A 25,663-nucleotide genomic window follows, 5' to 3' on the forward strand; every position below is an offset into this window, starting at 1 on the left:
GTGGCAGGCTGTATTAGGAGCTGAGAACATAAGGGTGAACAGAACAGTTTTTGCCTTCAGGTAGCTAAGAATCTAATGAGAAGACAGATACGTAGATAATTCATACAGAAAGAACTGTGCAAGGTAATGTGGGTATACTTTCCCCCTCCCATCTAGATACCAAAACAACTAAGATACTAGATACAAAGATTTTCTGTTTTAAGAGGTGGTCATTTGAAACTAGGAGAACTGGTAGAGTGCTGAGGGCAGAACCATGTCCAGGAAATCACGTCAACAGAGTTTCAATCAAATGCAGCATAAAATTTCAGTATCTAAGTACTGGAAACATGTAACATTTGGGAACATAATGGTGAGCTTGTGGAAAGCAGCTGACGTAGCATATCAGGGTGGGAATCCAACTGTCATCTCTAGTTTAGAGACAAGAATGGGAGAGGAGGTAAGAGGGGACTATTCTTTCAAGAAGCTTGGATGGGAGGAGGGAGTCATTGAATGGGGGCTGGAAAGGTGAATGCTGGGTCCCACGGGGGGAATTTCTTAGATGTCTGAGCAAGTTTATGGGTGAGGAGAGGGAGCCTAGGGAGAGGAGAGATTGAAGTTACTAAATGGAAAAACTGATAAAGTCCAGAAAAAGTGGGAAGAGGTGGGGTCAAGGACATAGGAAAGGACTGGCCCTGAACGGAGAGAGAGAAAAACTGGAGGAAAGAAGTGGGGAAATCTGTACATATACATGAGTTTATAGACTGGAGAGGGGAGAAAGTTGAAGTTGACCATCCTTGTTGACTTCCTTGTCTTCTATGAAGCAGGAGGTATATAGCCTTTCATAACACTGAACAGACTAAGCACTGCATTATATGCCATAGCGTGGTGGTTAAGGCCTCATACTCTGGCGTCAAATGGACTGAGTCCAATCCTGGCTCTAATTCATTCAAACTGTGAATTCAGACAAGTTGGTCAACTTCCCTGAGCCCCAATTCCTTCATCTGTACAATAGGAATTTACGGGATTGCTATGTGGATTGGATGTGTTAGTATGTACAGGTCCCCTTAGAACAGTGCTTGGGCACTTGGTGCTAGAACCTAAGCATAAAAAAATATTATAAGACACAGCCCTCAAAGAGCTTTCGGTCAAGTAAGCCTGTTGTCTAATTCCCTTTCTGCTTGACAGTGATGCCATCCAAGAACCATGAAGCACTCCCTGCTATTAGGAAAATGTTTCTAAATGACACCGTATCCTAGAAAACTTTTTTTTTTAAAGATTTTATTTATTTATTCGACAGAGATAGAGACAGCCAGCGAGAGAGGGAACACAAGCAGGGGGAGTGGGAGAGGAAGAAGCAGGCTCATAGCGGAGGAGCCTGATGTGGGGCTCGATCCCAGAACGCTGGGATCACGCCCTGAGCCGAAGGCAGATGCTTAACCGCTGTGCCACCCAGGCGCCCCTAGAAAACTTTTTTTTTAATTTCTGAATTCTGCTGTAAGACATAGTGATAAAGCCGAGAGAGAGAGAGAGAGAGAGAGAGAGAGAGAGAGAGAGAGAGAGAGAGATATCAGTCTATAGAGCTGAGAGAGAACAGCTCGGGCAAATCCCTAGAGCTGAGATCTGAGGACAGATAGCATAAACTTCTACCCAAGAGGGGAGAGAACAGGTATTCATGTGTTGATGCTGAGTGAATGCAAGCTAGTAGCCGGGAAGTAGCAGATCTTATGAGCATCAGCTCAGACCATTGTCATTTGAACTAGATCAGTGGTTTTTGAAGTGTGGTCCCTAGATCAGTATCACTTGGGTACTTGTTAGAAATGCAAATTCTCAGGCCCTACCCCAGACCTACTGAATTGGAAACTCTGGTGCTGTCTAGAAGCAGCCTGGTCCCAGGAGGCAGTCAGCCCAAAAGATGAAGAATAAATGTGTGTGATGGAGAACCAGCACGTTACGGTAGTGTATAATGTGCTTACAGGAAGGAAAGAGATGGAGAGCAAGCATCTGGCACGAAGTACAGTATATGTGGCCTTGCATACCAAGTTTACCAAAAAAAAAAATGATGCATTTTCCAATAAAGCAAAGATTGTGCTGGAAGCCCCAGGATAGGTGATGTATCCTTGAAAAGAATCTCCTATACTTTGGCAAGTTTCTTATATGTGAAAATGTTTTGTAATTAGCAAAGGACTTCAATATGCACGAATCAATCCCGACAGTTTTGTGATGCAGGCCACCTTGTCTCAAGTTTACAGATTCAAAAAGGCGTTGACTTGCCCAAGATCAAAGTCAGTGGCAGAACTAGAATTGAAAACCAGGTCTTTTGTCAGTCCGGTTTTCCCGTAACCTCTAATAGTTGGCTACTAATTTGGTTTTCAGCCATCTAGCTACTAGAAAGCGGTTTGAAAAGGGGTCATGAGTAGTTCAAGTGCTGGGAAGCTGTATCTTCCATTTTAAATCGGTTAATTGACCTTCCGGATTATAAATCAGCCTCCTGTGACTGTGAGTTGTGTGACTCAATACCCTGGAGTCCAATTATCACTAGATGAGCTGAAAAAATTGAGTTTCTGAACTGGTAGCGCTGCGAATCCGTGCCTAGGTCACCACTTCTCATGGGGCTGGCAGAATGCAGAGGGCTCCCCTGGAGGGGCATTTAAAATCACGTTTTATTGTCATTGAATCAACGTACATCTTCCCCTCCCCCCCGATTCTGAGATGCCATCCGAGGAGTGTGCACTGCTTCCTGGTTGAGAATCTTGGCAGTAGTGAACCACAATCACTGATGGGAAGGTGTTAGTGTGGAAACATGGCTGAGAACCACAGCCCTCCGCAGTTTTAGCTGCCCTCTGACATTAAGCTTAACACAACCCCGACTTCTCTACTTTAAGATCCAGGTTTGGTAGGTCTCGAATGCTGGCCTAAGTCTGGCTTTTAGCTATGGGGGTTTTGCAAGGGTCAAATAGGTGGCATCCAAGTTCTGAACATAGATTCTTGATAAATATGATTTAAAAAAAAAAAAACGGATGGAGGAAGAAAGTATCACTTTTATTATCAGTGGGTGAGAAGATACAGCTTTATGTGATAGCCTAAATGGGCTTGCTAATTTCCTATCCTAAGGAAAGCGAGCAGGCAGAGCAGATACCACCAAAGTTGCGAAGTACAAATAGAATAAATCCCCCACATTCCATCTATTAAATCTTGTGAGATTAGTTCCACCCAACTGAGAAACATGGACCAAAGGCAATTTATCCACCAAGTGGGTTATTCATTCAACCTGCATGAGGAAGAGTAAGGGCTGGAGCAACCAGGAGCTCTGTGTTCCTTAACTCAGTCTATAAAGGCAGAAGTGGGGATAAAGTACTCCATCTCCTCTCTAGCACTGGATGTAAGGAATTCTGGAGAAGTGCCAATGATCCAGGAGGAAGATTGATCTGGCAACAGGTATTTGCTATGAGTGGGGAGGAACCTTAGGGCATTAGTAGGGAGGCTCCTGGAGATAATCAAGGCATGACTGTGATGATGTGGCTGCAAAATGAAAATTGAACCATAAGAAATAGGATCTTACTTCCTTATGGTACAAATGACAAAAGCCAGGCAGGGGACAACCTCAGAAGCCCTGAGATTCAGGCTGAGCCCTGCTACTTAACAGCTATGTAATTTTGCCTCACCTGTGAATAATTCCTAACAAGAATTATTTAAACAATCAACTCAAATTTAAGGACCTATTTAACAATACCTTCTAAGTATATGCTATAGAACTATCATCTCGTAGACAATTTCATCTCTTTCAATGCAATCATTATGCGTACTTTTCCCCCTCATCTTATGGCGATGTCTAAACAGGTCCTTGCACGGGTGAGTGCCTGCAGCACAAGAATAGCGGGGTTAACAACTATCCTGGACTTGCTGTTGACCGGAATGGGAACTTTTTAAACTTTCACTATTTGGTATATGATTTGCTGAGAGTTTCAGCAAATACTTTATAGCAGATTAAGGAAGATCCCCTCTGCCAGGGGTCTGCTAATTTAAAAAAAAAAATTCATTTATGGGAATTTCTTTTAAAAAGCAAATACATTTTCTGTATCTGCTGAGGTAATCATATGGTTTTCCTCTGTTGTTACTGTGGGGAATTGCATTGCAAGACTTCAAATTTTGAACCATCTTGTTCCTGGGATAAACCCTACTTTGGCATGATTATTTAACATGAGAGAAATGGCCTAGTTAAGAGACCTGGGTTCCAGGGTGCCTGGGTGGCTCGGTCAGTTAAGCAGCTGCCTTGGCTCAGGTCGCGATCCCAGTGGTCCTGGGATTGCGACTCACCTCATAGGGCTCCCTGCTTAGCCTGGAACCTGCTTCTCCCTCTGCCCTCCCCCTCCTCCCGCCCCTCCCCTTCCCCAGCTCAAGTGTGCTTGTGTGCATGCGCTCTCTCAAATAAAATCTTTGGGGAAAAAAAAAAAGAGAGACCTGGGTTCCATTCATCTTCTAGTCTCCTGGCTTTAAAAAGCAACTATATGCTGACAACTTCCAAATTTGTATCTGCAGCTCCAACTATCCCCGTAAATTTCAAACCCATATATTTCCAACAGCTGATTTGATATCTCTGCTTCAGTATGTCTAGCAAGAATATCAAACTTATCATGACAGAAAACTGATTAATCCTGCTTCTTTTCCCCATCTCTGTTAATGGAATTTCCATCCTTCCGGTTTGTTTCAGGCCAAAAAGCCTTGGAGTTGCTTTTGATTCTTCTCTCACATTCCACATCTGATAACGTCCATAAATGCTGTTGTTCCTACTTTCAAAATACATCTGGAATCTGACCACCTCTCACAGTTTCTGCTGCTCTGATCCTGGTCCAAGTCATCTCTGGCCTGGACTATTGCAGTAGCCTCCCACAGGTCTACTTGCTTCTGCAGTTGCTTTCTTTACAACTATTCTCAACACAAAATCCCAAGTGATTCTTAAAAAACCCAAGGAAGATCACTCCTCTGCTTAAGATGTTCCAGTGGCTCCCCCTGTCAGAATAAAAGCCAAAGTTCCTGCATTGGTCTACAAGACCCTCCACCACCCCGGCCCTTGTTACCTCTCTGACTTCATCTCCTACTATTCTTGTTCATTCTGCTCCAGCCTCAAGACTTCACACCTCTCTTAGAAAGTTGTTTCTCCCTATTCCCATGGCTCACTCTCTCTCCTCCTTTAGGTTCACTCGAATGTTACCTTCTCTGAAGATCTGTTCTGACCTTCCCATTTTAAACTGTAACCACTCCCCTCCAGAAGCACTCTCTGTCCTTCTTCCTTCCCTACTTAATTTTTCTTCTTGGCACTTAACATCTGACACACCCTGTATTTTGCTCATTTGTCAATCAACCTTCATTAGAATGAAAGCTCTGTGAGAGCAGGGATTTTTATTTTCCTCACTGATGTAGCCCCAGTGCCTGGAATAGTAACTCACAAATAGTAGGCAAGAAATTAGTATCTGTTGACTGAAAATATATATTATTATTACTATTTCTTTAAAATATTCATTCTCTAAAGTAGCTATTGTGCAACGCTTTAAAAAACAAACTCTAAAGTCTAAAGGTTCCCAAAGCTAACCACAACTTAATTTTGAACCGGAAATTGACAGAGCGATGGGAAGTCATCTCTTTATTTGGGGTTATAAAAATCACATATCAAAGACTGATTTTAAAACCTGAAACTGGTTCATTACACTGTTTTTTCTACTTTAATACACATTTGAAAATGTCCTTAATAAAAGCTTTGAAAAAGCTTTCAAGAGAAGGTAGGATGAAATTTTAAAGCCTAATCTTTAGATGTGCATGAGTCTTTAAATAAAGTATGTTCTATGTGGAGCCTTTTCCCAGCTGGTTTTGGTTGAACTTCAAAAGTCTAGCTTGCTAAATAATTCTCATTTAAAATACAATTGCTAACACCAGCATGTTAAGTGGAAAGCTAATTTTAAAAACTAATGACTATTTTATAAAAGTTTGCAAGTTAAAAAAGAAAATGAACAGGAAATATTCAACCTAAAATTTAGTACAGGCAGGTGTATAATAAATTACTTTAGATTTGAAAAAAAGCAGAACTGAGCAGGACTGGCTCCTCAGGTATGAGGAAAGGAATTGCAGGTAACATTTGTTCTGTTAGAGAAAGGTTTTCCTGTTCATCGACCTGTTCCATTTGTCTGCTTTTCAAATTGATTAAGTCACTCGCCTTCCAGAGGCACTGGTTTTAAAGGCCAATATAATAGATATTTCACAAAGAGCCATCTTACTCTTGTTTAATTTCACCACGAATCACTTCTCAGAGTGATTCTTCTATTGCAAGTGAAAGAGATAGTAGGGCATTCTATATACAGATAGTTCCTGATTTATTGTGGTTGGATTTACAATGGTTGGACTTAAAAATCAACTTTACAATGCTGCCAAAGCAAAATGCACATAGTAGAAACTGCACTTTGCATTTTGAATCCGTTATTTCCTCCGGCTAGTGACATGAAGGTACAGCACTCTCTCGTGATGCTGGACAGCAACCCGTAGCTGCGTCAACAATGTGATCACGAGGGTGAATAATCAGCACACTGACCGCCTTCTGTACCTGTACCACCATTCTGTTTTTCACTTTCAGTAGTCAGTAAGTTACATAAGATACTCAACATTTTATTATAAAATAGGCTTTGTGTTAGATGATTGTGCCCAACCATAGACTAATGTTAAAGTGTTCTGAGCACGTGTGAGGTGGGCTGGGCTAAGCTGGGATGTTCGGTAGGTTAGGTGTATTAAATGCATTTTTGACTAATGCTACTTTCAGCCTATGATGGATTTATCAGCATATAACCCTATCATTAGTCAAGGAAGATCTGTACTCATTTGGGGAGGGAAAACTGGAAGGGATTGCCTCTCCTGATCTGCCTTTTCTATTTTTTCAGTTAAGACTGTAGTCAACCCATCAGCTGATTTTCAGTGAGGAAGTAATTTCTGAGAAAAGTAAAGGGTTTAACAGAAGCATATATAATCTATAAATACAAAGCTTGAGAGCATGATGAAAGTATTACTTTTGAGTAACTTACATGTGCATTAACTTTATAAAAACACCATCTTTAAGAAGTATTAAAGGTAACTGCTAATGTTCTTCAAATTGCCCAAATACGTGGGGCTCACATTTCATAAAAAAAGGGAATAATCATCAGGGTAGAATTATGACATTACCTTGAACTCTTAGACATTTTGCAACTTTTCATTAGCTCAACAGTCCAGACTCTAAGAAGACAACTCAGTGCCTGGTCTATCCATCAGCTCCTTTCCCTGATTTAAAATATTGCTTCTGAATCTATTTCTTCAATTAGCAGTTCAGAGCCTACTGTGTGGAAGGCTCTGGGGGGGTGGGGAGGAAGAGACACAAACCTATTCTTTGAAAAGCTTACAATTTAAAAATAAAAATAGGGGTGCCTGGGTGGCACGGCGGTTAAGCGTCTGCCTTCGGCTCAGGGCGTGATCCCGGCGTTATGGGATCGAGCCCCACATCAGGCTCTTCCGCTATGAGCCTGCTTCTTCCTCTCCCATTCCCCCTGCTCGTGTTCCCTCTCTCGCTGGCTGTCTCTGTCTCTGTCGCATAAATAAAAAATAAAATCTTTTAAAAGAAAATAAAAATAAACATAAAAATCTTATAATTTGGTGGGGAGAAACAGATGTACATATAACCAAGTGCCAATGGAGGCCCAAACACTGCAGCAAGACCCTACAGAAGAGGGGGCTGATTTAAGCATATGGACCAGGGAGGATTCTTAGGATCTAAATTGAAGCTTTGAAGGGTCAAGTAGGGAGGAGAAAGTAGGAGCATCAAAGGCTGAGGAAAAGGAATTAATACGGCAATGTGAGAACGAAGGTAATAAATTCAAGGATGAAGACCAGATCAGTGTGACAGGATTGTTTGTTTAGAGAATGGAGAGGGTAACGAAGCTTAAAAGGCAGGTTGATTTCAAATCAACTATAGGCAGGAAACAGTCACTAAAAGACTCTGAAGGTTGTGTTCAGAAAGACTTCTCTGATAGACTGTGTAAGAGATGAGGTTAAAAGGCGTGGAGGTGGTTATTGTAATCATCCAGAGAAAGATAATTAAGTCCTGAAATTCAGTGTGTGATTAATGGGGCTAGAAAGGAGAAGATAGTTATAGACACCACGAAGGCAACTGTTGGCAATTGGTGAGATGACTGGGAGGAAGTTGTTGAAAATGACCACTAACAGCAATTAATCCAGATAAGAGACACAAGAATGTGTTTGTGGGGAAGTAAGTGATTTGGTGTGCAATTGAGTTTGAAGTACTGGGCTGGGGTGGTGGGATCCATGCACGTTATAATGTTCACCAGCTAGAAATGCAGGCCTGGATCTTGAGGGCGATCTTGGCTAGAAGAATGGACTTAAGATGCGTTATTAGTTTAAGTGGTACTGAGAGCAAGGAAAAAGATGAAATTGCTCAGAGAGAGTACAGGGAGAGTACTTGCTTGAGAACTATCATTCTCACACAAATTTAAAATATGAAAAAAAAATCAGTACGTTAACAAACTCAAAATTAGTGCCCAGTTTTATTTTCAAAATGGAAACCCTTACAAGCTTCTAAGAGCAACTGTTAACGCAGCAGGATTCCCAGTTTTTATGTGTCACTGTCTAGGTTCTGTTGTATCTAACAGTTGTATTGTGCAGCGGGAAGAATGGCAGGTCTCATCACAAAACCCAAGGGTTGACTCTTGTGTCCAGAACTTCCCAGCCACCTGACCATAAGTCTGAGCTTCACATTCTAATTGTTTCATAGGATTTTTAAGATCAAAAGACATATTGCATGTGAAAGTGTCGTACAAATTAAGAAATTATCAGCACAAGAGTATCAGCCTAGCATATTGCCTAGCAGAGTAGCAATGAGATGTATTTCTTAATGGATGCAGAGTCTGCATTATTAGGAAGGAAGTAGCTTCAGGCAAATATCTCTGTACTTCCCACACTGCCTATCACAGTTGTTTGTACGACAACAGATCATCAGAAATGGAATATATAAACCTTGGTGTCAGGTTTTTCATTCTGCACCTTAGCACCTCTGGGCATTGGAGTGGGGAGAAAACCTGATGGAATAGAAATTATTACTTTAAGGGGTGCCTGCCTGGCTCAGTAGGTATGGCATGAGACTCTTGATCTTGGGGTCACGAGTTCAAGCCCTGTGCTGGGTGTAGAGATTACTTAAAAAAAAAAAAGGCTAACTCATTTTACAAGAAGAAGAAGGAGAAGGAGGAAGAGGAAGGAGGAGGAGGGAGGAGGAGGAGGAGGAGGAGGAAGAAGAAAATGAAGAAGAAGAAATTATTCCTGTAAACATTATTGTTCTTTTCTCAAGCCAATGTCTCAGGTTTGCTACAGATATCTGTGGGCATTGGTTGGTTCTGCTGGTTGCATAAACGACTAAAGTTCTAAGACAAACACAAGTGATTAGACCAGAGCCGAATTCCAGCAGAGGAAAAAGATTGTTTGCAGAAGGCTCCAGAGCCAGAGAAAAGTGAATTCTTGCCTCCATGATCTGATCCAAGACACCGAATTTCCTAGGAGGAATTAAAGGGGCTCTGCCTCACAAAAGTAATCCTCGGTCACCCATTTATACCTGCTGTGCAAGGAGGCCACACTTTCCAAAATTCCTTCAAGCTGCGGGAATGACATTGCAGTTTCAGAGAGCCCCTTCTTCATTTCCTGTTTAGATTATGCAGGCTAGAACGCCTCTCCCCAGACTGTGGTAGGACATCTTCCTAACCTGATGCTCAGGCCCAGTTAGGCCTCCGAAGGGCAGGCTCGGACTGCCTCTGGAGAGGGGCCGGTTCTCTCTTCTCAGCCCTTAGGCTCCCACCCCACCCCATCCCAGTTTTCAAGGCCTTAAAGGTATTTCAGGGGCGCCTGGGTGGCTCAGTTGGTTAAGTGTCTGCCTTCGGCTCAGGTCATGATCTCGGGGTCCCTGGTTCAAGCCCTGCATCGGGCTCCCTGCTCAGTGGACAGCCTGCTTCTCCCTCTCCCTCTGCTTCTCCCCCTTGCTTGTTCTCTCTCAAATAAAGAAAATCTTAAAAAAAAACTTATTTCATGGAAGAAAGCCTTGCTTAAGGCCCCACAGTGAGATTAACGTCTGCAGACCCTGAAGCAATCCTTCAGCATGTAGTCCAGGACGGGGAATCCAGAATTTGGAATCAGAAGCCTTGGCCTCAGGTTCCAATTCCCCTGATAAACCATGTTTGTGTCATAACCTTTCAGTTTGTTTTCTCTTTACAACATCTCACTCAAAAGGCTGCAGGGACTGAATGAGACAATGAACCTAAAAGCAACTTAGAAATGGTCATAGCACAAATGTATTTTCCCTGAATGTTCCCTGAAAGCTGCAGCAGATTACTGTGGCCCAGCTGGCAGGAAAAGATATAAAAGCCTGTGCTTCTGGCTGGACAGGGCTAGCTATGGAAGAGCCCTTCCCTACGGCTGGCACAATTTCCAAGTGAGGGTCCCAAAGCCTGGTTCATGTTTCTCCTGGAGCCAAAGGCTGATTTCAATTACTTTCTATTCACTAGCTGACATAATTCTAATGTTTATGAGAACTCAGAAATTGGTTAACAATTAAAAAAAAAAAAGCAGCTGAGGTTCCTTCCTGTCTTCAGGACCTGCAGTTCCTCAGAATTCTCACCCTGCCCTTCTCTGAGCTCCCTCCTCTTCCTCCTACAAACCACACCTCAAACGCCATTTCTTCCTTAAGGAAACCTTCCTTGACTCTCCAGACAAGGTTTCACTCACAAAGCAACTTGTAATTCTCCTTGATACCCCTTAGTCCAACTGTGATTAGAACGACAGAAGTCCTCCCCAATGTGAATATAAGCTCTGGGAGGGCAGGGCTCGCGTCTCTCTCTGGATTCTTCCACATTTTAGCACCTTGGATAAAAACAATAAAACATACTGAATGAGGCCAGAGCTTTGGGTTTCTTTAATCTCGTTAAGAGCTCTTGTGGCAATGAAAATAAAATATATAAAAAAAACTAATTTAGTGCTGGCAGAAAAGGTTCTGGATGGAGGAATGCCTCCTTTGGCAGTTTTCTCCAATAAAAAGAATTTATGGGCTTAATTAAATCATCAAGATCTTCTTCAGAGGTACAGGAATGGCCAAGGATCAAGTTTGCTCTTAATCATTCACTTTTTTCAGGTGGAGCTGCTCTCCTAGGAAGGGTAGGTCATGTCAGGGAGGAAATCAGCACAGCTTCCTTTGTAAATAGACACCTGTCTTTTCCTTTTCTTTGACTCTCAGGACCCAGGAGAGAGTTTCTAGGTACAAACCTATCTTGGCCAAACCATAAAGATGGAAGTTTTTCTTTATCAACCTCACTTTTCCCTCAGTTGTTTGTTTGTTTTTCTAGTGGCCTTCCCACCCCTACCTTAGCATAAATTTAAATCAATGTTCAGACTCATCTAAGAGAAGTATCATTTTTACCTTATCCCAACATTGGGAAAAAAGGCTTTCGTCTCCCGTAAGCATGACTTCAGAGAGCAGCCACCAAATCTGTGTGTATTTATATGTAGGAATGTGTGTGGAATGCCTTCTAGAATCACATTTCTTTCCCCTCCTTACCCTGGCCTACTTAGCCAAGTGTTGGTGGATTTAAAAACTTTAAAAACACACAAACAAGAACGGGCCTACATTTTACAAAATGCGAGGGCAAAATGAAAGAGCCTCCTTAAGTAAGATTCAACATCTCTGTAATCTGCAGACTACTAATAAATGTTAGTATATAAAAACCAAAGATGGAGAGAGATGGTGTTTCGTAGCTATGAAGGGCTGCCCGGACTCCAACTCCTGGGTCCAGAAACAGCAGGACCAGCGTGTTGAATCATCGGGCAAATGGCCAAAGCTACGATTTCCTCATGGCCCACTCTCACAACTTTACTTTGACCCTTTCTAATTTTCACTGGTTTGTATCAGGGTGCCTTCGAGGATCTTTGGCTTCAGGGATCCTTTCTTTTGTGATCCTTTAATGACTCATTAGTCATTGGGGCTTTGGCAATTCCTGCAGGATGTAGGTTTCATTTCTTCCCTGTAAATGAAGAGGCAACCCAGGAGGTTGTTAAACAAATTCTATTGAGTAGCTGGAAAAGTGAATTTCCTGTGGAATGACAGGAATTACATAGAAGCAAGCAATTTTATTTTCCTCAAATGTAGCAATAATTTTAATCTGTACATACATAAAACAAACAGTGCAATTATAAAACCTTGAAGGTGACATGCATACTTTAAGGTGCAGCTGGGATGGGCAGGATGTTATTAGCATCTCCAATTTTCCTTACCACTTTTTAAAACTAGTTCCTTATGCAAAAGCACTGAGTCAGGAAACTTCATCTGGAATGCTGAAGTTAAAGGTGAACTTCCTGAAGTCTGCACATCTAAATATCACAAACAAAACAGAAATGACCTCCTAGAGCAGTCTGGTAAGGACTAGAGTAATACGGCTGGGCGTTCAAGCTGGGAATGAATGAAATCAGGGATGCATTTTCTGAAAAACTAAAAGAGATAATGTTTGTAATTGAGTGTCCTATTTCTGTTTCATAGTTGCTACCCATGTGAGCCCTTCCAGCAATCTTTTTATTCGGTATAGTTTCTGAGTAGATGCTGTTCAATGGAGTTATCTGTAACTAGGGGCGGTGAGATGCACAAAGGAGGACCTGGGAAAATGGCTTCTTCCTTGGTGTCCGAGTCCATGCTCTTCATCCGTTGTTAGTTCTTATGGCCTTTGCTCTGCCGTGGAAGCAGAGGTAGCTGGTGCACGATGTCAGATGCTGTCACATTCACAGGCCTGGGGTGCAGGTAAAGGCGAGTGATGGGGGTCTACCTTTGCTTCTTCCACAATACCCTTCTCAAGCTTTCCTGGCCTTGCAGTGGAACTTCTAGAACTAGAGGCAGTTCACTGGGTCCTTGACTCAGAGGCCAGGATGAGACAAGACGTGGCAGAGTGACAAGACACAAAGGGAAAATACGGTACCAATTAGCCTCAGAGTAGGATAGAGAAATTTATATTTGCACTGATGAAAATTCAAATCCCCAAAGTCAATCTAAAACACATGAACATTTTCTTTGAGTACTAATTTTTCTCTGTACAAGTAGCCTGTGCGCTCCTGTTGTTAACTCCTTGCACTGTCTCAAGGTAGGTGATCCCAGGGACACTCCAGGGCAGTATGCTCTAGCCCACCTGGAACAGCTCTTTCTGGCAGCGGCATTTTGATTTGAACCGCAAAGAAAATCCATACATGGCATCACAGTTAGTAAAATAATGAAATATCACTAGCCAAATGTAACTGCAATTCAATCAATGATATACTCACACACAAGTTTAGAAAAATCAAGAGTATGATAATAAAACCATAAAATTAAACAGAAGGAAATCAATTTCTACAAGAAATCAAATATATTTACAGTGAGATTTAAAGGGAAAAATAAGCTACTTGGATCATAAATTTAATTTTATTTTAAATAACTTTAGCTACCTTAGCTGTTAATACAATAAAAGCAGAAAGAACAGGCTGCCTTTTTTTCCAGATTTAATCAGAAAAATTGTATCTACAATAATTGACAAAACTCGCTTCTTGTCCTTCACCCATCTCATCAAAAATTATTGCATTTTCCCCCAAACTGTATTTTTTGGATTCCTCTGTGAATAGACTCATTTCGTCCTCGTTCCTGGAGGCATCTTGGTTTAAATCCATCTTTAAAAAAAGGAGAAGGGGTACATATGGGAGGCAAAATATTCTCTCGAAGCCAACAGATACAGAGTTGCTAGAAGAAGCTGATTGTACACACAGGCTGCCTGGGGTCGGGGAGGGGAGGGCTGTGGGTTTAGACACACGTGACAGCCTTTGGTGGACGGGCACAGGCCAAGCCCCACCGGGCCCTTCTTCCTCGTCAGGGTCAGGACTGAGCCAGCAGAGGCGGGGCTTCATCTTCCCCTTGGAACTTGTCATTTTGGTTCTCCTCCAAAAGCCTTCATCCAGATAAGAAGCCAATGACTGATTACAAAAATAAGAATAATTAAATTTGGCTCAAGAAATAGATTGTCCAACTGTTCTGCCTTGTTATTTTTTTCAATATCCAAGGCCTTTACAAAGAAAGAAACAAAAACAACTCTCAATCTTCCAACAAAAGTGAATTCCTTTTTTTTTTTTTTTTGCTCCAAATGCTACGACCTGAAGAATGGCTGCAGATTGAGATATCAAAAATCTCAGAAAAATATATAATATATTTGTATATCTCTGTATGTCTATTATTTAAATTTCACATTCCTTTAAAAGTGGTTATTCAGTCAGTAGCTGCTGAAGGAGGCTCTTCTGCTGGGCCTGGGGGGTCTGTGGTCCTGCCGTGGGTTTTTGAGTTCCCAGTGGACCAGGCTGGTTCAGGTAAGGGTCCCCGCCTACCAGATTCACTGTACACTGGACGTCAGCAAACACCTGAACCTGTTGCACCTGCTGGAACACAAATAAAAGATGTGTTTAGACAGAAGGGTCTGCCCCCCCGGCTTATGAGTGGGTACTACTTGAAGTGGAAACTCACTAGAGCATTCCTCTAGTCTGTAGTCACCACAGAGAAGAACTCTTCTGTCTTCTTGTCCTACAAAAAGAAAATCGCTGCACTCATTTTGCTCAGGGTTCTGGAAAGTTCACACTTTAAAAATAAAATCAAAATTGGAATGGTCAAGCCTCCTACAGGGTTGCCATCAATAATGAAAATGAGCATCACTGCTAATATTGCCAAGATTGGGAAAAGCCCAGGGTCGGAGTCTGGGTGTCCAGTGGTGGGTTTAAAAATTTATATACATACATATATATTTATTATTTGGAAACTGGTTACAAAAGCATTCTATGGATGACTTTAGTAGGATAAAAAAACTTTATGATGTTAGAAAATTAAGGGCTTTAACCCAGTATTAGCAAAATAAAAACCACCACAACTCAGTAATAGGACATCAGCATTACTAAAGTTAATGTCCAGAAGATTTGCATAGTATCTAAATATACTATTACATAGCTCTTTTACATATTGCCTTTAGAATTACAGCAAAATATTAGTAGAACAATTTTATATTTAACTTTTTTCTGATAGACAATTCATTTAAACACACGAGTTAAAAATAACAGTCAATTACTAGCTGAGAACAGTGTGAATTTTCCCTTTAGCTACTTCCAGTAATAATATATGTGTTCCTTAAAAATGTCTAAAGTTGCATAGTTCTAGCATTTTCTATTGGGAAAACAAAGCCAGAAGTTAGTTTTTACAACCATCCTTATTAAAAAGTCATTTGTAGAACTGATTAAAGCCAGTATCACACTTGCGAATGTTCCAGACCGAGAACTGAGATGCCTTCCAAGGCATCCAAGTACATCTGTTAGTGTCTCAAGCCTTTGGCAGATCTGTGCTTCATGTTTAATAGGTACATGAAGTATTTTAGATCAGTGATGCATTTTTTTGGGTCATTCATCACTAATTTATGTCAATTACACTCAGCTTTTCTGAAAACTTTTCTATCCTAATCAAATAAAAGTTGTTTTCATCAGCCTTCATTGGCCACATGTCAAATGTCCCGACTCCAACTGCTGTATCAGTCCAGCCCCCAATGTCTCTCTCTCGATCCATCTACACCTCCACTCTATGCTCCTGCAGAAAAGATAGTCTCTGAGCTGAGTCTTCTTAGCCTGGGGGATTAAACCTCTAGTTAGATTAGCATCATTTTTCTCCTTATCCTCTTCTTTGCCTGATTTCCCAAATTTTGCTTCTGGAACCCACAGGCTCCCATTCGTTTGGGTCTTTTTTGTACTACTAACATACACCAGCTCTCTGAGTCTAGTCACTAGCTAGCCCTGCACCCTCCCCTCCCCTATGTTCCTAACTTCTCTTTCCTACTCCTTTCCTTCTGGAGCTCCACCCCCCCCATCCCCCTCTCTCCATGTCAACAATCCTCCTACTAAGCCTTCTTCCTGCTTCTCTGTATTCTGTTGTTTTCTGGTTCTCTGCTCTGTTTTGCCTCTTCCCCCCTTTCTGCTCTCCAAATACAGGTAGTCCTCGATCCTCCTTGAACCCTCCTCTCTTGGTTCTTTTCCCTTTCCTTTCCTGTACACCTGTCTCTGTATTTCTATTAAACTCACCCCCAAGCTTCTGTTTGGCAAATACAAAAGCACTGGAGCAAACAGAGATTGCATGATGGCCTACAACAGAAAGAAGATTCCTCCACTGAAACTTGGCATGAGCACAAGTTATAAGGCTTTTAGGTACTGACTGATTAAAAAAATAAAAGCATGTAAAGTTTCATGCATATGTGTTTCAACACATGAAATGCTAGGGCAGAGCACAAGGTGTTTCTGTCCCCAAACACTTAAAAACATTCTTAATAAAGGCATGATCGAACAGAAAATTTTGCTTCTTTAAAAAGAATGTTTTTAAGATAGTCTATTTTGAAATTTAAAAAAAAAATGGAAAAGATCCAACCAAACTTCAGCCATTTTGAACCGCTACTTAAAAACAGGATGCCTCAGACCAGCCCTCAAAGGACTTCAGTTATTGCCACACCTTCACAGCCAGGCAAAGCAAGACGCACACAAATCCTATGATTTGCCAGGTAAGAAGAGTGGTGTGAGTGGAGTCCCAACCTCTTAGATTTTCTGGCAGAGTTTTCACATCAATTCAAATGCTGTCTCAGAGCTCACAAACTTTGAATCTCGGTTGTTTAGTTTTAATTGACCTGCTGCGCTGCCCAGTATATGTCTCTGCAGGAGCGAGACTTTGGAAACCTTCTAATGAAGACTTCATTGTCCCTATCACAAAATCCCCTCTTCACCCTCACAGGACTCAGATCCTATTTCCTGCAGCTCCAACTACGGACATGGCTCCTAGCTGGTCTTTCTCCTCCCGAGGAGGCTGTCTACTGCTCCTCCTGCCCCTCTTCCCCTCAAGATGAAGCCTGAGCTGGTGCTTATATCACTGTTCCCCCTGAGGGTGACACTTCATCTGCAGGACTCAATCCAAACCCCTGAGTTTAGCATTCAAGGCTCCTAGAAGTCTGCCCCAATCTACTTTACCAATTTTAATTCCTATAAGATCTTATTACAAACCCTTCACCTCCCGTGGATTTGGTTTCCCAGGGCCATGCTAAGACATTACTCTCTCCCTGTCTCCGTGCCCTCCACTTCCAGTCCCCTCCACTTGCAAGCTCACTCCCTCCTCCAGCCTCCGACACTTCCTCCTTCACCTTGCCTTGCTAACTCTCCTCAAGGACCAGTTCAGCTCCTATGGAAATGCTCTTCTGACCCTCACAGCATTTTCTCCTTTCTTTGAACACTACGGCTCTTGTTACCTGTAACACAAAGTTTGAGTTTGCCTTCTTTTGGTGATGTGACAATTAATGTGTGTATGACTGCATGTTCTATCTTTCAACAGGCTGAAGTGGTATGGCAGAAAGAGCATGAACCGCGGTGTTAGAAATACCTGAGTTGAACCTCAGCTCTGCCACTTTCTAGCTTTGTGAACTGTGCGTGTAGTTAAGTCTCCTCAGGTTCTGTTTCTTCATCTGTGAACAAAATGAGTACTACTTCCTCCATAGGGTCATAGTGAGGCTTACGTGAGACAAAGCAGACAGTGCTTAGCACAGTGCCGGGCAAACTATAAGCACTTCACAAATGAAACTTCCCTTCCTCACTTCTCCCCACAGTTCACCTAAGGGGCAAACATGTTTCACGTTTCTTTGTATCTCCACCTTACCATAATTCCTGTATAATATCTTAAAAATATATATTCATTAAGAGACTAAAGACTAAATCAAAGTTACTGAAATGAACTAAAATATCCAAAATCTCTACATTTAGGTTAATTCAGGAAAGTGGCCAGCCTTGCTATCTGAATTGTTTTGAAACAAACTTCTAAAAGGAGGTAGAGTACACAGCAGGCATTCTATCTTGTCTGAATTTACTGAGATCTTTTGAGGTACTCTGATTACACCTGAGTTTTAGAATTGTGCTTATTTAGTATGTAACAATTAGTGGCCACCATTTGTGATCCCTTTATCCTGTTTCACCACTGGATTAAACCTTTTGAAAACTTATCTCATTTAACCCTCTCAACAAAGTATCTTGTTAGTTCTGTTGGTTAGGAGCAGTTCAGGAAAGTTCCCTAACATGCCCAGGAGGACACAGCTAAGAAGAGTAGAGCCAGGACCCACACCCAGGTCTGACTCCTAAGGTCAGGCTCTTAACCATGATGCTAAACAAAGTTTCCTGTGTATCTAGAGTACATTTGGCAGCTCTTGGTTTAGAATTTTCTTACTGACCTGGGTTCCGTCTGTTTCTGTTTTGAGAAGGTCAGTGGATGAGAGCTGGTTGCAGTAGAGGCCTGTGTGTCTCAGTGCTGGATCATTTATCTATTAAAGATAAGTACGAGACCAAATTACAAGCTAGTTGTTCAAGTTGAAGACCAAATTCTTCAATGAAAAATAATCTCACTGACAGAAAATAGGGGCGCAGCAAAAATAAAAAGCTTAGCAATTTACTGTGTTACAAATCAGGACAGTGGTTCCCTTTGCAGGGGTGAAGAGGGATGTAGAAGGGAGCATGAAGAGAACCTCTGGGGAACTGCTCATAATGTTTTGTTTCTTGATCTGAATGGTAGCTTTAAAGATATGTTCAGTTTGTGAAAATTCATTGAGTTGTATATTTTTCTGTATATTCTTATATGACACTTCAATAAAAAGTTAAATTCACACACACAAAAGTTAATCAGCAAATCACTTTTATTTCTTGTCAAGATTCAGTAATAGGAATCAGATTTATTCTCTGCCTGAATCAATGAAAAAATTAGATAAAATATATGAAACAGAGGTGCTCAAGACATTGGACAAGCCCAGTGAAGGACAGTGATCCCTAAGAGCTAGGAAACAATTGAGGTAAGTTCTACAATTACCTCAGCCTACTGTCTATAGAGAATTTCTAGGCTGTAGCCAGCATGGGGACAGGGAACCCAGGCAGAGCCCTGCAGGCTCCCTGAGTTGAGATGATGCAGCTGGAAGTCTGAGATGGTCAAGGCAGCTGGAATTCACAGGGGAGAATATCAGAGAAGAGGGAGCTATGCAGAAAGAAAGCTCTGAAGACCTGCAGAGGGTCTCCTCGAGTCTGCAACTTAGTACTGATCTGCTAATGGGTTTTAGGGAATTACCCAAAGCAGAGGCAAGAGTCACCTGAAAAGATGTTCATGGAATAATTCCCAGAGAACACAAAGAGCTGGGAAAAAGTCCTGATCTGACCAGCCAGAGTGGAAAACATAATTCATACAGTACCAGGCAGCATATTAGGAAGGCTCTGCCTCATAGTAAAATAAAATGAGCCCTATACTAAATACTGCTCTGGACCCACTAAGCAAAAAAGCAAGACCTGAAAGGACCAAACTGTTTCAAGTAACTGAACCATTTCCCAGAAGAAAGCTCAAGAATGTAGGAATACCAACAAGGTAAAGTTCACATGTTTGGCATGCAATAAAAAATTACCAAGCCATGCAAATTAGCAAAAAAGATGACCCATAATGAAAAGTCAATCAACTGAAACCAACTCCAAAATGATGCAGATGATAGAACTGACACCAAGAATATTAAGACAGTTATTACAATAACCGTATTCCATATGTTCAAGAAGATAAGAGGAAAGGCTAAACATGTTAGAGAAGATATAAAAGAGATCCAAATTGAACTTCTGGAGAGGAAAGCAGAATACCTGAGATGAAAAATACACTGGATGAAATTAACAGATCAGACATTCCCCCCCGCCAAAAAAAAAGAAAAGAAAAAGATTAGTGAACTTAAATCTACAGCAATAGAAACTATCCAAAATGAAACACACAGAGAAAAAATTGACTGACCTTCTGCCCTTCCCCTCAACATCCCCAAACCCAGAAAATCAGTGAGCTGTGGGACAAGTTCAAGTGGCCAACTATGTATATGATGTAATGTAATGTAACGTAATATAATCCGTGTATGTGTATGTGTGTAATTAAGAGTCTCTGAAGAAAAGGAGGTGGGTGGTGACAGAAAAAATATCTGAAGAAACAGTGGTCAATAGCTTTCCAAATTTGATGAAAATTATATACCCATAAATCAAGAAGCTCACTGAACCCCAAGCACAAGAACTATGAAAACAATCACTAAGGCATATTGTAATCAAATTGCTTAAAATCAGTGACAACGAGAATAATCTTTTTTAAAAGCAGCCAGAGAGGGAGAAAAATCAATCATGTACAGAGGAACATAGAGAAAATGCCAGCAGATAACTCATCAGAAATACTGCAGTGGACCAACATCTCTAAAGTATTGAAAGCTAAAACTAAAGTCAACCTAAAATTCAGGGAAAAAGAACTTTCAAAGATGAAGGTGAAACAAAAACTTTTTCAGACATACAAAAGTTGAAAGAATTCATCAGCAGCAGACTATAAGAAATGCTAAATGAAGACCTTTAGGCACAAAGAAAATGATACCAAGCTGGAAATTTGGATCTACATAAAGGAATGAAGACCACTGTAAATCACTACATGGTAAATATAAAAGTTCTTATTTAAATTAAGAAAAAAATGTAATTGTTTAAAGTAAAAGTACATGGGGTATATGACATATGTAGATATGGTACGTACGGTGACAACAAAACAGGAGGGGAGAAATGGAAGTAAACAGCTGTGAGGTTCTTATACACGAGGTGATTATCACAGCACTTGAAGGTACATGATGATAAGTTAAAGATGTATGCTATAAACTCTGAAGCAACCACTAAAATAACTAAATGGAGTTATATATAGTTAACAAGCCAAGATAAAATGAATTAAAATGTTCAACTAAACCAACGAAAGGCAAGAGATGGAACAAAAAAACCCAAAAAAGATGAGACATTTAAATTCAACCATATCAATAATCACATTAAATGTCAATGGGCTAACCACTCCCATGAAAAGGTGCAGACTGTCAAACAGAATAAGAAATACGCTTAAGTGTAATATTCTTTTACCTAATTCATTATATTTTTATTATTTTAATCGGCTGGAGACAGTGAAAAATTCTAATAACTGAATAATAAGAACAAGGACAACAGACAACACTATTTAGGTCTTCTATTTTGGCATAAGAAATGAATTACTAAGTTGTTGATTTTTTTCCCTGCTAAACTCCTCAGGGACTTATTATACAATATCCAGGGAATACAAAGTTTTCTAAAAAAATTCACATCAGAAAGGCATTCTATAGAAAAGGTAATCAGGGTTTACATGTTTTTAAGACGTGCTATAAATTATGGCTACATGGTCACAGTCTACTTTGTGGTTTCTAAAAATGAGAACAGTAACTACAGGGAGGTACCCCAATGATCTTCTTAGATATCATTTTGAATTTAGTCATTCTATCCTTAAAAATCTTCAGGATGCTCCAGGATAAACTCAAACATTTAGATGGCTTGCAATGTCCCTAAAAGCTTATCACATAAATTCTGCTTTAAATATATTATCAAAGTCCCCTTAACATTCGTTAGACTTTTCAACCTCTATTCCTCCCTAGGTTATGCTGGGGCAACCAGTCTTGAATTTTTTTTTTTTTTTTTTTTCCTATTCTCTTTCTTCAGGCAAACCTTCCAGGAAGCCTTTCCTTATCACACAGTTTTTCCTTGAAACCCTCAGTAAGTTAATTGCACATACCCCTAATCTGATATAAATCTGTATGGTCTCATGGAGGTCCGTCTCTTACACAGCAGTTTTGTCCTATTATTCAACTGATCCTTTGTTTATCTTGTGTCTTCCCAACTTGTTAATATTATTTTTTTTTAAGATTTTTTATTTATTTATGTGACAGAGAGACAGCCAGCGAGAGAGGGAACACAGCAGGGGAGTGGGAGAGGAAGAAGCAGGCTCCCAGCGGAGGAGCCCGATGTGGGACTTGATCCCGCAACGCTGGGATCACGCCCTGAGCCGAAGGCAGATGCTTAACGACTGCGCTACCCAGGCACCCCCCGACTTGTTAATATTATATCCCACAGAGCTATCTTTGTATATAGTAAGTACTGAATAAATGTTAGTTGAAATGAAAGGGAAAAGTGAAGAAAATGTGTTCAGAATATAAAGAGGTAAGTTCCAAGCCAATGTATTTTTTTTTTTTTAAAGATTTTATTTATTTATTTGACAGAGACAGCCAGCGAGAGAGGGAACACAAGCAGGGGGAGTGGGAGAGGAAGAAGCAGTCTCCTAGGAAGGAGCCTGATGTGGCCCAGAATGCTGGGATCACGCCCTGAGCCGAAGGCAGGCGCTTAACGACTGCGCCACCCAGGCACCCCTCAAGCCAATGTATTATATGTATCATTTTATTTTTTTTCGTTTATTTATTTTTAATAAATATTTATTAAATAATTTTTATTTATTATACTTATTATTTAATTTAATTTATTATTTAAATGTTTATTAAATAAATTAAATAAATATTTAATAAATCCATGCTCAGCGTGAAGCGCAACGCGGGGCCTAAACTCATGACCCTGAGATCCAGACCCGAGCCGAGATCAAGAGTCAGATGCTTAACCGACTAAGCCATGCAGGTGCCCCTCTATCATTTTATAATAAATCTAAAACAATATCATCTCTTGAGACTAAAATCTTACAAGGTCTGTCAAAACTTCCATTGTATATCTTAAGATGTAGTAATTATCAAAAGATAGTGGGAAATCATAAAGAAGTATGTCTTTTCCCCCTAGTGCCATTGAGAAATAACTGACACACATTTCTGTGTGGTGTGGTTATTTTTGATGAGTAACTGAACATACCTGATTTTCCCCGGAGGAATGACCTGTGGTGTGGTCTGGGGGGAAGGGTGTGCAGCAAGTGTGCCAGCTGCCCCACTTACCTGCTCGGGGCACACAGTGTTCATTCCCGGCATCTGCAAAGAGCTCATCTGCATCTGGCCCATCATTGGGTTCATGTTCTGAACATTTGTGTTTCCACCTGCCATGGACACGGTGATGCTCATATTGTTGTACACTCCTGGCTGCGCAGGTGTGGGCTGGTTCTGGACAGCTTGACTGAACACACTGTTAACTCAAAAACAATCCCAATTACATCCACGGATCATGAACATGGGGGTAATGTGTCTGGATTCTGTTTCTTAAGTACTGGGTAAAATTCCAAAGAAAAGATTTTACATTCTTAAATTACATGTAAGACTTTATCTTATTACAATATATAGAAACTGAGTGTAATGCAGATGGATTTTGAACTCTGCCCAAAGGATTCAATAACTACAAAGAGCTCATTTTAAGTTACAATTATCTGGCCTAGTATCAGAGTTGTTAAGTTCCAACCAGCCAAATAATTAAGAAAGAAAGTTTTCCACGTAAGTACATCTTACAGATAACTGAAATATACTCATTTAACCATCAAAATCTTTCTAAAATTTATTATACTATTTTATCTTCCTAAACCAAGAATATTCGATTTAAGCAAAATGCCTGGGATATATATCAATGCTCAATAAATGTTCATTGAATGAATGAACAAAGGAATCAATGATTCAAAGATGGTGTTCTTACATTGTGATTGCTTGTAATCTTCTTAGACTTAACACTTAAGGTGAACAGTACTATCTTGTTCCACTCATTCCTTGTCTCTAGTAACAAGTGACACATGGCAAGCACTCAGTAAATATCTGGTGAATGAGTGAATTATGGACATGGGTTATTATTACTCAATGTTGTCAACTGATGAGGTTTGGACTGCTTCTTATTTATAGCTTTTCTGGTATCTACACCAATGTTTTTCTGAGGGTAGTCCAGAGACCATCTGAAGAGAATTCCCTGGGACTCGTTGACAATTGGGACTCCCAGGCCTTACTCCAGCCCTAGTGAATCAGTTTCTGAGGGTGGGCACAGAAAGTAGTATTTCTAACTATTTATGCACATTAAGACTCAAGGGCCTTTATTCAATGTTCTAGAGCTTGCTGTCGCTTCTCAAGGATTCAGCTTCTGGTTGCTTTCACTATGCTATAAACTAAGAAGAATATAACCAGATATTTTTATTTGGCAAATGTAATGTTTTTAAAGACTCCAAAGGTCTTCTCAGGCCAGAAGATAGCTTTTTATCTTTTCCAGAAGCAAAATGCAAGGGCAATTATGTTTTTCAGAGGGCTTGTTTTACTGACTTCCTTCTTTATGGCCTCATTCTGGACTGTTGTTATAGTCCGGACTGTTTCTCTTAGTAGGCAGAATAGTATGGAATCAACTCCAAGTATATAGAACTTGAACCTTTACATTTGAACTCCCAAATTCTAAATGATACACATAAACACATCTAAAGGAAAATGATAAGAATTGTGTCTTTTCTAAGTTCTACAAAACACCAAATGTTTTATGATTATTAGTTGTTAAACAATAAACTGCTGGTAAAATTCCACCTATTTTAATGTTAACTCTGGAGAATTTGATTTCTAAAAATTATTTACCCATCAATGGCTTATCTATTAATTATCTATTCCTTGCTAGCCCCTGGGAGGTAAACAGGATGTACTGACATTTATAGTTTCTGGTAGATTAAGGTAATCATACTAAAATTAACAGACTGAGAAACAGCCTATTCATCATGTCTGAAGAAAAGTAGCAAATTTTCCCCAAGTAATTATAAAACACAAATGCTCAAAGAAAATTATATGCCTAGGAAACGGTCAATAATATGTCTTTGAACCATTAATGTCTGTACAGTGTGTATGCTTGTGAGGCAGTGTCCCCACAACTAAAGGTGAGGAAAAACCTATTAGTTTGCTGCCCATTTTCTAATGAGAACATTTCTGCCCCAGACAATGCTCATTTGTCAACTGATCCATAAGTCACCACTGTGGAGGCTCAGCTCAGGGCTATGTAAGTTAATGCATGCAGAAGCTTCAAGGACTGCAATGATGTCATACTTAGTGAAAAAAGTTGAGGATTTAATTTCTTTTCACATTTACACTTGGGATTATATTAGCTTCAGTTCATTCAAACTGCTCTTGCCAATAGTTCCATTTTAGTTTCTTCCATTATGGGAAGAGGACCAAACCCTCTGCAGCATCAATCACTGTTCTAGGTCTCAGAAGGGACAGTGGGGTTCACCTGGGCACCTTAGGCCCAATATGCAAAGACGTCCTCCCCCCCTCTGCTTTCTTTGTCAGCCCCATGGCAGTTACTACAGTTTCTTAGGCTAGCACCATGTATTTGGAAGCCCCTAAATTATGGGGGTGGGTGGGAGGGGAAGGTAAGGATGAAGAGTTCAGCCTGAAGTGGCTATTGATATTAGAGGTTAGAGGTATTATTAACAAGCAGGGAGATGCTCTTGGTCATGTAAGTCTAAAAACAAAGGGTTAAACAACAGGGCTTCCTGGCTTTTAAAATGCTAATAAGCACTCTGACTCTCCCTCGCTACTAGCTTTACACACAAACCAGCACTGTTCCAGCAAAAAGAGGCCTGGTTTAACCCTTTATTTTTCTTGCCACTGGAGAGATCATGAAAAAGAATCACATTACACAGTTTCTCGTTACATCGTTCTTTTTTTTTTATGATTATCTCATTTTATTTTTTATCTATTTTTATTATAATAATATTTTTTATTATATTATGTTAATCTCCATA

The 25,663-nt window shown here is 40.5% G+C and overlaps 1 protein-coding gene across 9 annotated transcripts in view; it reads right to left on the reverse strand.

Moving 5' to 3' along the window:
- Positions 1 to 12,087: 12,087 nt before the first annotated feature.
- NCOA1 (nuclear receptor coactivator 1) overlaps positions 12,088 to 25,663 on the reverse strand; it is a 241,787-nt gene continuing 228,211 nt past the window's right edge. For 4 of the 9 annotated variants that reach the window (XM_034659818.1, XM_034659815.1, XM_034659816.1 and 1 more), the window contains 3 exons: positions 22,914 to 23,097; positions 18,330 to 18,419; positions 14,311 to 14,481 (listed from right to left, as the gene is read on the reverse strand). In XM_034659818.1, coding sequence (XP_034515709.1) covers positions 14,311 to 14,481; positions 18,330 to 18,419; positions 22,914 to 23,097 — 445 coding nt within the window. Of the gene's footprint in view, positions 14,482 to 14,566; positions 14,624 to 18,329; positions 18,420 to 22,913; positions 23,098 to 25,663 lie in introns of all 9 variants that reach the window. The other 5 variants (XM_034659813.1, XM_034659822.1, XM_034659820.1 and 2 more) reach the window with 4 other exon arrangements.

The sequence above is a fragment of the Ailuropoda melanoleuca genome, chromosome 4, assembly GCF_002007445.2.
Source record: "Ailuropoda melanoleuca isolate Jingjing chromosome 4, ASM200744v2, whole genome shotgun sequence".
NCBI lineage: Eukaryota > Metazoa > Chordata > Mammalia > Carnivora > Ursidae > Ailuropoda > Ailuropoda melanoleuca.